Source organism: Brienomyrus brachyistius, chromosome 1 (assembly GCF_023856365.1).
Source record: "Brienomyrus brachyistius isolate T26 chromosome 1, BBRACH_0.4, whole genome shotgun sequence".
In the NCBI taxonomy this organism is placed as follows: Eukaryota; Metazoa; Chordata; class Actinopteri; order Osteoglossiformes; family Mormyridae; genus Brienomyrus; species Brienomyrus brachyistius.
The window spans coordinates 7,347,930-7,362,462 of NC_064533.1; the positions used below are offsets into that span (position 1 = coordinate 7,347,930).

The 14,533-nt window shown below is 51.1% G+C and overlaps 1 protein-coding gene across 7 annotated transcripts in view; it reads left to right on the forward strand.

Annotated features, from left to right (window-relative positions):
- shank3a (SH3 and multiple ankyrin repeat domains 3a) overlaps positions 1–14,533 on the forward strand; it is a 203,219-nt gene that overhangs the window by 146,782 nt on the left and 41,904 nt on the right. For all 7 annotated transcript variants that reach the window (XR_007394607.1, XM_049006201.1, XM_049006200.1 and 4 more), the window contains one exon: positions 10,469–10,582. Coding sequence is in view for 6 of the 7 variants with exons in the window: in XM_049006201.1 (XP_048862158.1) it covers positions 10,469–10,582 (114 nt within the window). In the remaining variant the exon portion in view is untranslated. The remainder of the gene's footprint in view (positions 1–10,468; positions 10,583–14,533) is intronic.

The window sequence follows — 14,533 nt, forward strand, 5'->3', positions numbered from 1 at the left end:
TTTTTAGCCACTGAGCTAGATTTGGTTACTCTATAGACCATTAAACTCATGTAATAGGGTAAGTCTTTCTTACAGTTTGGTGTAACTAACAAGTGCCCATGAAAATTATTGCATTGTTGTGTGTTTCAGTAATTAATAATGTAATTTGTGTGTGTGACTCACTCAAACAATATAACAGTCGCCATCATTGGTCTCTGTGCTCTTTATGAACTCCGCCTCCTTATATAACGGTGGCCATCATTGGTCTCTGTGCTCTTTATGAACTCCGCCTCCTTATATAACGGTGGCCATCATTGGTCTCTGTGCTCTTTATGAACTCCGCCTCCTTATATAACGGTGGCCATCATTGGTCTCTGTGCTCTTTATGAACTCCGCCTCCTTATATAACGGTGGCCATCATTGGTCTCTGTGCTCTTTATGAACTCCGCCTCCTTATATAACGGTGGCCATCATTGGTCGCTGTGCTCTTTATGAACTCCGCCTCCTTATATAATGGTGGCCATCATTGGTCTCTGTGCTCTTTATGAACTCCGCCTCCTTATATAACGGTGGCCATCATTGGTCTCTGTGCTCTTTATGAACTCCGCCTCCTTATATAACGTTGGCCATCATTGGACGCTGTGTTCTTTATGAGCTTCTTTCATTTGTTTATTCCACTGATGCTCACTGTGTCACCGGGCCTGAAGTATGCTGGCCTGATGTGACTGGTTCAGAAACAGTGGACAGAGTGCTGCGGCACTCAGGAGGGTCTGAGGGGGACTGGTTTGCTGATGATCCAGACAGGAGTTTGTACATACAGTACATCACTCTGTATCATTTAACACTGACTGACTACTTATCATGTTCATGGTGCCATCAGTGTATCAGAGTAGGAACTTTGAGTGCAGAGGAATTACCAGGCCTTCATGAGACCATCCACATAAGAGAGACCTGATGCAGAGTGATGACATTGACGGGCAGCCAGGCGATGCCTGTGAAAAATGGCCACCTCAGCGGGCACGAATCCTCTCTTTCAGGGTTGCTGGATGAGCAGGGGGTGCACTACGCTTTTCAGTGAAACTCTGTCGGATAGATAATAATACTTTATTGATCCCCGTGGGGAAATTGTCTTTACGCTTCCCTCAACTTGCTCTTTGTAGAATAAGCTGTCCGCGAGGGGCAGCCGCCCGTAGCAGAGCCCAGGGAGCTGGGGGTTAAGAGCCTTGATCAAGGACCCCACAGACGCGCTGAGGCTGGGTTTGAACCGGCGACCTTCTGAGTACAAGCACACAGGCTTAGCCCACTGAGCCACACGCTACTCCTATAGAGCAGATTGGTATAGGTATTCTCATGTGAATTGGGGGCCCTGACTGATGGCCCTTGGAGACAGCTGTACGGCCCTGCTGTACACATGTGCTGAATATATGTACAGGATCATGTTTATTTGATGGAATATCACTGAGCCTTTCTGGATTAATAGCATCCAGATGTAATAAAAATACGATTAAGAGTATTGGATGGTATCACTGAGACTCAGTGGTTTCGCATCCACTAGCAAAAATAACCTGCACCATTGATTCCGGTACCGTAAGAAAAAGAAAATGTGCTGTTTTCCTCACGTAATTCCATCTCGTGGTAAACAGATCCACTGATATTACATTTCCCAAGGTATATCGGGATATGGTGGCTTTTCGACTGGCTCTCGTGATATTTCCTGGCTCACTCCCTGTATCCCATCCGCTGTGGGACCTGGTCGACACCCCCCTCCCGGCTCTGATGCCCCACCCCCACCCATCACAGCACTCCAGCCACTCCGATTAGAGTGCTGCTCCTCTGCGTCTCCGTTCCGCAAGTAAAAGAGTGGAGCAGACATCACCTTCAGCACGTGTTCTGCGGGGCAGCCTCATAATTGGGGACGTCCCCTTGGCGGTCAGTCAGTGACCTCCATGAACTTCATGGCACGTCGCGGAATAACTGTGACCTTGGGGAAAGACTGTTTCCTGTGCCTCTATATCTGCTGGTGTTTTTCGAAGCTAAAAACCAGTGCCGTGTAATGGAGGCAGCCTTCTGCGTACTGTCTCTTAAACGCTGGTGTACTTGCACCGCCATGGATGAATTTTTGTCCCTGTGTTCCTACCCAGGAGGATTAGGCCTGTCTGTTGGCCCTGGGTAGCTTCAGGTGTGTCTGTATGAGAGAGGCCTCATCCTGGCACCGGGGGACCAGCTTTTTCACAAAATTTGGAGGCTCTGTACTCCTGCCCCTCCGACACCGCCTCGAATCGTCTAGTCAGGTAACCGGTTAGTCACCAGGTGCACCTGTACCTCTAGTGACAACCAGACGTTCCCGGAGTCAGCCTGCAAGAGGCGTTTCTGATTGGCTGTCAGAGTCCAGAGGGGAGCGAATAGAGGCTACTTTCTCCAAAAGAGCTCCACCTAAAACATTCTGTTACACTTGCTGTGTTATTTATGTCTTTTAATTTTAGGTCACAATTTCGGACATAAGAGACCTTTTGAATTTCCAAAAGTACAGTGTGATGGATTGGAAGTCTGTGGTGGTACACATCCTTCTTTTAGCTGTCAGATAATATCCTGCTCTGTTTGTAGCCAGATTACTCCGTGTGTTACTCCGTTAAGATGCTCAGCATTTAGCGTTAATTTGTGAAAGTGCCCCTCCCATTGGCATGTTAGAGTGTGGCTGTGCTGTGCGGGTCCACAAAGACTGTTATGAAACTTCACTGATCCTCCGGGACCGCAAGGCACTTTGGAGACTCGCGTCCATTTAATTAATAAATTGAATTGTAACTAAAGCTGTAAGAAATGAAGTCGGAGGTCTTTTGGGATTAGCTCAGCGCTCGCGGAGAGGATCGTGGGCGCGTCTCTCGCCCGCTGGGTGGAACAGCACTTCCAGTAATAACAATAAGTTGGACAGAAATGCTGATTCGGCGATCCCTTTGTCACGACGACGTCAGGCAGCGGGTCACAGGTCGTGGAAATCACAGGACTCATTTTACTCACGTCCTGCCACTATGATTAAAAAGGTCAAAGAACAATAACAAGGTTATATATACGCTTTGGAATGCATTTCAGAGGTTAGTCATGGTGGAGAAGGCAGTGTGGCAGTCAATGTCTCAGTGAGTTACAGTCTACACCCACGTCCGCAAGGCCCTTATCCCCATAACTGCTCCAGAGGCATTGGCTGACCAGGCTCTCTGATCCTCACATGTAGGCTTCTTTGGAAAGAAGTGTCTGCTGAGGAAATAAATGTAGGTAATGCTGCGAAAACCTTGATTGACACAAACTGAGTAAATGTGCACGAAGTTAACTGCTGGTGTGTTGATGCATGGGTCAGCGCTGGCCAACTAATTGCCTCCGCAGGTCGGGACCCCCCCTGGATGTTCTACACCTCCCTTCCGGTCAATCCCAGGTTTAGCAGGTTAGGGAGGGACTCCTTTTCAAATCTCAGGGTCAGCAGAGTGATTTCTGCGTTTAACCCCCTTAACCCCCGGCAGCTCCAGGACCCATGTAACCCTGCTTTCTCATGCAAAAAAATGTATGTTGCTTTGGATTAAAGCATCTGATAAATAAACCAGTCATAATGAAAATGAGGGGTTGAATATTTCTCTGTATGGACATCACGTTTTCCAGCTGACCATCCTGACAGGCCACCTCAAAGGCTGCTTCCGTGTCATTATGTCGTGTGTCTGAAAGTGTGTAGCATGAGAGATAATTGGATTTTCCCTCAGCATCTGTTTAGCACCTTCTCTGCAGTGGGATTGGGATCCTCTGGCTAGCTAGTGAAAGCTGGGCTTGACAAGGGGGGGCATGCAGTGTTTAAATCAGCTTACACACCTGCCCTGCCCTGCCCTGCCCTGCCCGGTCGGGTGCCCACTATGCCTTCCCTTGATGGCTGTCATTCCTTCTCCTCATGCCTCTGCTGTGTGTGTTTCCCAGCTGTTTTCGTTGTGAATGTTTCCAGATGCCTTGTTTCCAGTTACAGAAACAATTTGCTCAATTTGGTATTAACGGCCAAACGTTTATACCGGTCCCTAAAACTGGCGCCAACATACCGCGGCACACATGGGCATTAAAGGCCATGCGATTTACACATGTGACGTCAGAGAGACGTGTTTGTTCATCATGGCGAACACAACACGGTTAGAGAGTGTCTCCATGCGGCTTCAGGCATTCAGCGCAAATCCTGCTTGTTTGCGTCCTGCACACTTTGCGCCGTCAGGCTAATTATGCAGATCAGTTGCTGCTGGTCTACAGAGCTGTTGATTATTGTTGGTCTTGAGAGTCACAGTGCGGACAGTAACACTTGCCAGTGCCTCTGAGCCCTTGTACCAGACCTGCCCTGGTCCCTGGTAGGACACATTTTTCTTCCTTCCTTATTCTTAAATGTTTCATCTGAACCATTTTCTGCATAACATATTCAATCTGGGAGAATTCAACGGATTGAATATTCACGGATACAGGCTGTAAGGGCTTCAAGCAGAACGTTACGCTCGTACAGTAGGATATGAGGCAGCGTCTGGGACCTCTGTTCCCTCACTTACCTCTGATGTGATGTATTTACATGTTCGCAGCCCTGGGATTTGAACACAAGCAGTGTCCTAACCTTCTGAGCCACACACTGGCCCCCTCCCCCCCCATTATGTACGACCTTCTTTAAGATGCTGATTTAAAGCATCACCTGCCGACGATACGTGCTCGTTATCAAGCCTCCGTCGTGCAGTGTAATTAGCAAAGGACGTCTCGGTGTTAACACGAGGCTCTCTCTCCCACAGCTGCTGCCTTCGGGTGTCTCTGACATACGGCCTGCGGCAAGAACACTAGGACAAAGGCAAAGGCAAAATTAGAAACAGCTCTCCCAGCCGGACTAGCGATTCTCCGTTTGGCTGGTCGGCGAGGAGGAGGCCCTTGGTCTATGAATATCTGCGTGTCGGCTCCTGCGGGCAGCGCAAAGATCGACTCGCCCGTGAAAAGTAGAGTTGTCACTCCTTTGGGGTGCCCTGACATTTGTATAGCAGACGCTTCTCTCTAAAGTGATGCAGAGTTCAGAAAGCAGAGTCAGCCAGTCCCTGGGGCAGTTGGAGGTTAAGGGCGTCGCTAAGGGCCCAAAGGTGAGATCACTCTGCCAACCCTGGGATGTGAACCGGTGACCTTCCGGACACAGGCACTAACCTGCTGAGTCCAACGCCGCCATGGTTCCGTTTTGTTTTGTGTTTGGTGTCAGGCTGCAGCAGAGGTGGCTGCTGTGTGCGCCATGTCCAGGAGGAAACTGTTAAGTGGGCAGTGACCTTCCGGGGTCTGGGGCTGGGTGGCAAGGCTGGGGGGGGCTCAGGAGACCTGGCCTGTGCTCCCCCCCACATCCCGCCTTGTTAATGGGACAGGCCCCCTGACCCTCTCACTCTGCAAAGGATTATCCAACAGCATCTCGTTTCCATGCTCAAGGGCTCCCTGCACGCACAGGATTGATGTAGAGGGACACCACACATGCAGCCCGCCGAAGGGGGTGGGGCGCCAAACGGCACAGGCTTAGGCATCGCATCTAGGGGCGTGGGCTCCGAGTGGCGATCGCATTAATGTAGGCTGTTCTCTTTATGTTCTGCTGGAGTCGGGGCTTCACCACGCAGAGCTTCGCTAATAACAAGCCCTGTTTGTTACTGTCGCTCCCAGGTATCGACGAGTAGGAATGTACCCTCTGAGTGGCCGAATCAGCACAGGCGGGACATCCTGAACAAAGCAGGTTCACGGCAACGTTTGGTCGCAGTCGAGACGCCCCACCCTGCATGGGCATAACCACACCATCATCTGAAACTGTGTTTTTTTTCCTTATTTTGTTTTCCATGGAGCTCTCTCCAGAGGGATTAAAAAAGTAATAACCACCAGACTGGGGGACGGGGTGGGGGGGGGGGAGTCGATGGAGCCTGACTGGATGTGCTTTTTGTAGTCAGGTAGACAGGGGGCGCCCTTTTCCCCTCATCCCTCTGGCCCTCTGAGGCTGCAGAGATCCTTCTGGATTGCTTGACGGCGCAGGAAGTCAGCTGCAGTCGCAGTAAAGTGGCTGCATCTGAAATTAGCGAGCCGGGTGCCTTTGAGTGTCCGTGAAGGTGCATGGGAGGCATCCCTCTCTAAAGGGCACAGTGGATGATCTCAGCGCCCACCTTGCGAGGCGATGACTGCTGTAAAGTCAGCTGCCCTTTCATCACCGCTGCTTGCATTAGCATTTTTTTTTTTTTGGTAAATTTGCTAATCAGCAGAGAAAGCTCATTTTTTTAGAGGTTCCCGCTGATGAATTCTGCTGCCGTTTGGGTTCCGGCCGCCCTCAGACACCGGGCCCCCGACGGCGAGGCTTGTGCAAGCGCCTCAAATCCGCACCGGGGTGAGATCCAAGGGAACAAATCTCCGCAAAACAGATGGCTGGACCCGGCGAAAGGTTCCGCGGTCAGAGCTTTGTGCGCCCGCAGCCCGCGCCGTACCTGTAATGTGTATCAGCCGTGTGAGTGATGGCAGAGGAGGAGGTTCAGGAGGAGGTTCAGGAGGAGGTCCAGGAGGAGGTTCAGGAGGAACACGGCAGCAGTGCAGTCAGTGCTGCTCGGAGACAGAGGGAGGAAGGGCGGCGCTGCGGCAATAATATAAATGCGCTTTATTGGCGACTTGGTGATTCGTTATCGTTGAATTTACCTTAAAATGGGGGGTGAAATTGCTCAGGGTGAGGCTGCCAGCTTTTTGGGTATGAGCAGACAGGTCAGCCCACTCTCCCTGTTACTCAGTGGAGCCTAATGATGTTAGATCGCATCAGAAAGACATAGAAGGTCTGTCCCCTGTTCATGCACCCCCCCCCCCCGAGGTCCAACATTCTTTAATATCCAACCCCATTCTGTATAAACGCATGCAGAGTGACCCCCAGCATTTTCCATGAAACGCTGAGCCGAGGTTTCATTGCCCTAGATGTAAGTACATCATTTGCAGCCCCCTCTGCCTCCGTTTGGTGAGTCGCCCTGCCATGCTGCCGCCGTCCTGACATCCCGTTGTATCGAGAAGCACCACGGGCTCCATTTTAATCTGGAAGCGGGATCCGCGGTGTCCAGGCAGCCCTCTCCACCGGACCATGCTAACGGACGCACCTGTTCCGCTCGCCGTGCTGCTGGGTTTCCCAGGTAACGGCACGCATGCGTTTGTGCCACCTGGCCTTCATTAGGTCCCCGAGGCGGCCCGAGGCTGTACAGGCTGGAGCTGCCAGTGCCTGATTGGACCTGACCCATTAATGTACCCCCCACACACACGACACCCACCCCGAAGTATTCATCCTTGGCAAACCTGTGCTGTCCATGTGGATGTTGTCAGGGCCCAGCCAGGGGGTGGGGTAGCCCCATAGGTACTGCGGCCGGGCATGTGCCGGTCTCGGCTGTTGCAGGTTCAAACCATTTCCCCCAGTAATGGTCATCCAAGAGCAAGCGAAGCGGGTTTTTCTGCATTCCTAGCTTGAGAGCGAAGGCCGCAGTGGCCTTAGTGGAGGTGATTTGACCGCCGTGGGTTCCACGTGTCATTGGCACCCTGAGTTCTGCCTCCAAAGCTCATCATGGCCCCCGGTGGAGAATTCTGTGAGCCGGGTCCATCCTCACATCGACCCGAAAGTGTGTCATTAGCCGATTGCTTCATCGATTGCTGTTTGTTTGGTTAATATAATTAAACAGTGGGTCGATTATGTCTTTAGAGAGCCAGAATCATCAAAGCAGGTCTGAATCGTTAGGAAGAGAAATCATTATAGCTCTGTGAGCTGCAGGCTCCTGCTCCTCCGCTGCTTATTATTATTACTATTAGGGTCATTATTAAGCTCCCCCCGCAGCCTTCACCCCATGCTAGCCCAGATGGTTTCTGAATGCTACTGCGTTTTGAGCAGCTGTGTGCTCATTCTGAGTGATCACTATCGACAGTACTGAAAGGTCACTGTGTGCGTTCAATTGTGTGGCCACTGTCTCTCGTACTGAAAGGTCGCTGTGTGTGGCCACTGTCCCTGGTACTGAAAGGTTGCTGCGTGTGGTCACTGTCCCTGGTACTGAAAAGTCGCTGCGTGTTGCCACTGTCCCTGGTTACTGAAAAGTCGCTGCGTGTGGCCACTGTCCCTGGTGCTGAAAAGTCGCTGCGTGTGGCCACTGTCCCTGGTGCTGAAAAGTCGCTGCGTGTGGCCACTGTCCCTGGTACTGAAAAGTCGCTGCGTGTTGCCACTGTCCCTGGTTACTGAAAAGTCGCTGCGTGTGGCCACTGTCCCTGGTACTGAAAAGTCGCTGTGTGTGGTCACTGTCCCTGGTTACTGAAAAGTCACTGTGTGTGGCCACTGTCCCTGGGACTGAAAGGTTGCTGCGTGTGGCCACTGTCCCTGGTACTGAAAAGTCGCTGCGTGTGGTGACTGTCCCCGGTACTGAAAAGTCGCTGCGTGTGGTCACTGTCCCTGGTATTGAAAAGTCGCTGCGTGTGGCCACTGTCCCTGGTACTGAAAAGTCTCTACGTGTGGCCACTGTCCCTGGTACTGAAAAGTCGCTGTGTGTGGTCACTGTCCCTGGTTACTGAAAACTCACTGTGTGTGGCCACTGTCCCTGGTTACTGAAAAGTCGCTGTGTGTGGCCACTGTCCCTGGTTACTGAAAGGTTGCTGCGTGTGGCCACTGTCCCTGGTTACTGAAAAGTCACTGTGTATGGCCACTGTCCCTGGTTACTGAAAAGTCGCTGTGTGTGGCCACTGTCCCTGGCACTAAAAGATCGCTGTGTATGGTCACTGTCCCTGGTACTAAAAAGTCGCTGTGTGTGGCCAATGTCCCTGGCACTGAAAAGTCTCTGTCTGTGGTCACTGTGTGTGGTCACTGTGTATGGACACTGTCCATGGTGCTGAAAGGTCGCTGTCTGTGGTCACTGTACGTGGTCGCTGTCCGTGGTCGCTGTATGTGGTTGCTGTCCTTGGTGGTGAAAGGTCACTCTGTCCATGCTTCTCGCGGGAGATTCTGGTTGATCCCAGCAGCATTTTCGCAAAGTAAAGGTCAGAGTTATACAACCAATAAATAGATACCCTTCTTCATGTCAGTGTGATGGACGTGTAGTGTAGCAGTCTAATAGGTTTCCCCTAATTGCCCATAGTGTTTCCCAGCCCCCCAACACTCGTGTCCCTGTAGTAGATAAGCGGGACAGAACCATCTTCCAGTGACCATAATGATGCCCGCATGTAGCTGGTTTTTGCAGTGAGCCGGCACTGGCGTAGCTGCTGGTAAAGCCGGCCTCATCAGAGTTCGTCAGAGCAGTATGTTCCCTGAGCCTGTATTGGGCCGATCAATTCCATCTTACAGTGTCTGCGTAACAGAAACAGTCATGGTGCTGGACTTATGAGGGCCCCCCCTCTTGGCAAGGAGGGCTTCCAGGGTTTAAGTGACTGCTCTGGACCTGGGGTGGGGGCACATGTGATTCTGTCCAAGTACAATTCTGTGTCCTCAGCGTACATCTGATAATATCTGATATCTCATACCGGGAATATAAACTCCCGGAATTGTACCATCGGTGTATGAGAGTCCTTCCTCGTACGTGACCGCCATACGCTCCACATGAGGCCGCCGAGAGTTCGAGTGGCTCTCAGAGAGAAAACATCGTGCTCTGCCTCCTCCCGCTTTCATGAGATATCAAAGAACCCAAAACTCGACAGGTGAACCAGAAAGCCTGCCGCACTCTGCCTGCTCAGCTGAGGCCCCTCCTCCTTCAGGTCGGGGGGGGGGCAGAGGCGGGGACCATGCATATGATTGTCAGGGCAATAAATCTGCTGCTGATGGCGTAACCTAGCAACCACTAAATTAACTGGCGTCAGGGACAGATGTCACCTGCTTTGATGTTATTGGTGTAAACACTCAATTCAGGTGTCAAAGACGCTTTGTGTCTTATGTCGGTAGATTATCCTAAACTCTGCCATTATCTGTCACTGACTTCTCTGCTTTGTTAAGTCACCCTCTCTGCATGCTCTTTTTTACGCACCGTGATGTTTACGTTGAAGCAGATGTGGATACAGGCGCTGAATGTTCAATGCATCGCAGGTTATCCCCACAGTATCAGTTAAATTCCTACATTCCTTCTCATCCGAGATAAACCAGCACTTCTGACTTAAACATGTGCTGCATGTTCTGATTACTGTGTTCAAATCACGCTAGTTTGTATGTTTAGTTGCTTAGCAACAACATTCTTACTCATTTAAGCAATCTGATGTTTAATTTGGCTCTAGTACCCAGGAACTTGAAGTTTCTAAGCCATGTTCTTATCTACATCACTACCTGCTGTCTGTATTACACGTTACATATTTGCATTTTTCTTGCTGCACATTTGCCTCGAGGTAATAAGTTTGATGGCTGGTGATCCGTCAGCTTACGGTCTTGAGAGATGAATGTTGTTTGTTATAAGTGTTCCGTCACCAATTCCAACTCCTTCAACCCCCTCCTCCCCTTTCTCCTCCTCAGTGCTGAGCATCGGCGAAGGGGGATTCTGGGAAGGCACCGTCAAGGGCCGGACTGGCTGGTTCCCCGCGGAATGTGTGGAGGAGGTGCAGATGCGACAGTATGACCCGCGACTGGGTAAGAATCCGGGCCGGTCTTCTGGACAGCCCATGAGCTTGCCATCGGGGCCCACGCTCGTCCCAGATGGGCCCTCTCTGAAGCAGCCTTCTGTGGGGGGGCGGGGGGGTGATTCTGGGAAACCTGGCCAAATATCGGTCTGTTTACAAGCATGATAAGCTCGCCAAAGGTTGACCGAGAATGGAGAGGCGTGAAGGTGTCCCCAAGCTTCTGAGAGGGTGGAGATGCAGGACTCGTGCGTCTTTGCATCAAGGTTCAGGAGATGAAGCCGTGAAACTGCGTGATGCAGGTCATGCTGTCCAGCGACCAGAGAAGCTGCCCAGTAAAGCAACCGGAAATCAGTGGTGGGATCAGCTGGCCCCGTTTGCGTCTGGTGTTACAGAACTGGCCCGTATTTCCTGGCTGTCAGCCATTGAGGGTTTAGCCCCCCCCCCCCGCTGGGAAAGGAATCCCATTAAAGGAGGTGCATAAATCAAGTGCAAGAGGTATTAGCCAGGGAGGCGGCTCGCGGTGTTCTCTCAGGCAGGCACTCCTGGGCCTCCAGCTCCCGTGTAATTATGGGATGGCCAAGGTGGATGTTCTTAATGCGGGGGGAGGAAGGAGACTTGTAGAAGAAAAATAATTCCAGAGCGCCAGCAAACTTCCAAGATTTGATATCGTTTATAGCGTTTGATTTACTGTTTGGCTTCTTGCGGTGGAGGAAAATTAGCTCTGAAGAGCCAAGATGGCAGCGTCCTGCTGGGATTTACATGCCGGACGGAGAACATCAGTCATGTGACGCGCAGCTCTTCTCGCTCAGTCAGGGGTTTTATTCGCTCAATATTTACTTTCTGTTCCGCTACACACAGTTAACACACAGACCTGTTTCCACGAGGGCATCATGTCACCATCTTGCAATCAAGGTCCCCCAGTATTTTTACAGAGTCCCCTTCACAGCACAGATTGCACAGCAATACATTATTAGTTCCCTGGATGTTAACGGAGTATGGAAATATTGAACATGTATTATAGAAGATGAGAAACGTCAGACTTTACTACAACAAGTGAATTGATTTACCTGATCAAATGAGCAAATGTCCCCTCATTATCGTCTTGGGCTAATACCAAGAACGGCTTAGGCGTCTGTCTCTCCATGTTGTGCGTAAGAGCGCCCCCTGTTGGCAGGTCAAAGCAAACGCAGGCTGCCTCAGGTGTCTGGCGAGCAACATGAGGTCAAGTAGTAAGGTCAGCCAGGGGTGAGAATCAGGGTCAGGGAGTCTGTGTTCCTGTCTCCTCCACCGGTTAATCGATGTCAGGGATAATTGGGAAGAGGAGCAGAGGAAACGCCCTCCTCTGCACACAGGGCAGCTACCTGATGGCCGTAGAGACGAGCCTTGCCCCCGGGATGCCCCCGTTTCCCTGGCGACCACCTGTGCCAGCTGGTTCATGTCACCCCCAAGTGGAGCTACATCTCCCACAGCCAGCTGGTCATGTCACCCCCACTGCCAGCTGCTCCGTGTCACTGAGAAGAGCGGGAGGGCGAATGCGCCAGCGACCAGACCCAGGGACCCTGACAGTCCCGGCATTCCTGTGCAGAGGGACGGAATGGATCCGATCCAGGCGCTGGCAGGTTCTGAGGCTGATCCCTTTTTTCTTAAAAGGAGCGTTGTCTGATGTCTTGGGTGTTCTTACAGTCCTACTTTGCCAGCCTGCAAAGGGGGGGGCATCCTTCTGAGTTATTATGATGTTCAGTGACTTTGGGGGGGGGTGAGTGTTTTTGACCAGCAAGCAGAAGTGTAGCAGTAGACGGAGCAGGAAGTGAAGCCACGGGGCCAGATCTTTTCCAGAAACCTCCGACGGCGCGGTGGCCTTGAGTCTGGCACTCAGTGGATCAGTGTGGAGGAGGGGAATCCTTACCTGAATAAAGACGGAACATGGATGTGAGGCATTAATACCCGAGTAATGATGCAGTCCTCACCGGGCAGGAGTGGTGAGCTGGGACAGCGACCACCGGACAGAGTAGTGAGTGCGTCACATGGTCACGCTTCTTAACACCTGTGAGTCACCCAGCGCCCCCCTTTTTCTCCTCCTCATTCATTTGTTGTTCTTAATAAGGTCCGTGTCGCTGTTAATGCTCGGATCGCCATGGCCGTGCGCGATCTTCATCTGCGGGACGCTCATGTGCAGAAGCCAAAGGTGATTTCCGGAAATTTTACGCCATGAACCCAGCTGATTGGAAGCTTATTTGCAGGGCCGAAACACTGCGCCCTCAGGTCCCGTAGGTGGCTTGTAATAGAATATTTTTAAGTCTGCATCAATGTCTGAATTTCGCCGTCCAGGACGGTGCATGTGGTCACTGTGGTTTGACCTTACCAGAAGATTCAAGCAAATGCATGGATTCCGCTGTTGAGGAAGAGGGATATTATGCAGTCCCTCTGGTTACTAACGAATCAACCACCGGGACCTGGTCACCAGCTGAATTCCTGTCACCACTGCCAGTCCTGCATTCGCCTATTACACAGGAAACACACACACACACACACTCTTTTGGGCTATGAGGGGCCAGCCAAGGTTTCGAACTCCTGCTAAATGTACAAGGAGGTACGCATCCCTGTAGCCCGTAGCCTAATCATTTAGCACTCTTTTTGTTTTCATTTATCATTATTATCATACAGCTCACATCAAGTGATCTTAGATAAATAAAGCAGAACCAGAACTTCCAGACCTGTGAAAGGCAGCCCCCTAGGCTTCGTACCCGGGAACAGGCCTGAGCATTTTCACAACACCTCTTTTGAGTTTTCTTGCCACCTTGACCACCTGCAACAAATCTTGACCCCAATCTGTATCTGCGCAGGTGTGAGCAGGAGTGTGCAGATTGGACACACATACACGCAACACACTGCGTGCGAATATTCCAGCCCTCGACTCAGCAAGCAGCCAGCCTGCTGGCTCTGCCTTCACTTTCACGCCCTCGGCCCAATGATGAAAAATCACCGCCATCGGCGTCCAGGTTTCTGAAGAGATACCTGATCTGAGTCAGAGGCCTTAAATCACTGCAACTTTCTGGCCGAGTTGGGTGACAGGGCACCCTGCCAGCCAGCTAGCATGGGGACGTCCTCGGGGGGGAGGTTCTCATTCTGCAATTTGCTCCCCTCCCCGTGTCCTTCCCCAGCTCCCAGGGGGAATCCTGTCTTTGATTTAAATGGCCTTTATGTTAATCTCGCATGTAAATTAAAGGCTGCTTTCCATATTCGGAGCTATATTTGGGTAAATAATTAATCCATCTTTAGTGGATCACTGCCAGCTTTCAGGTCCTGATCGGCTTTCGGACAAGACCAGACTGCTTCATCTGCTCATTTGCATTCTGCGCCGTCCCGCTCAAGTGCCCGCATAACTGATATGGTACAAATTATGCCATCCATCCCTCATTCATCCATCCATCCCTCATACATCCATCCCTCATTCATCCATACATCCAAAATTGCATGTCCAGTTCAGGTGTTTGCTGATAAGTATAGCTTGACAACAGCAGAAAACCAAAACTGTTAGCATTCTACATGTCTTATTCAGGGAGCATTAGGGAGCTGTTGCCTTCTGGGCTTGCAGTGCTGCAAGGGCCCATTCTTTGAGTATGTCGAGACACTTGGTCCCCTGTCTTATCCACTGTGTCCATGTTGTGTTACTCACTCCAATACAGTATCTGTGCTCATTAGCATTTCCTCATTGGTCACATGACGCAGTGCAGACATCCTGTGCGGACCTGCTTCACCAAAGCAAAACAGTCAGTGAGGAATCCCCTCGTTTGACTTGTAAGCCCCACCCACCACCACCCCGGGGCAATGGGTCACCCTACCACGAATCACTATAACCAGAATCCAGACTGGCTCATTTTTTTAATCATAGATTTATGTTTATGGGACTTTAAGAACATTCACACTTCCATCTCATCAACCCTCCGCTTACTCCCCTTCT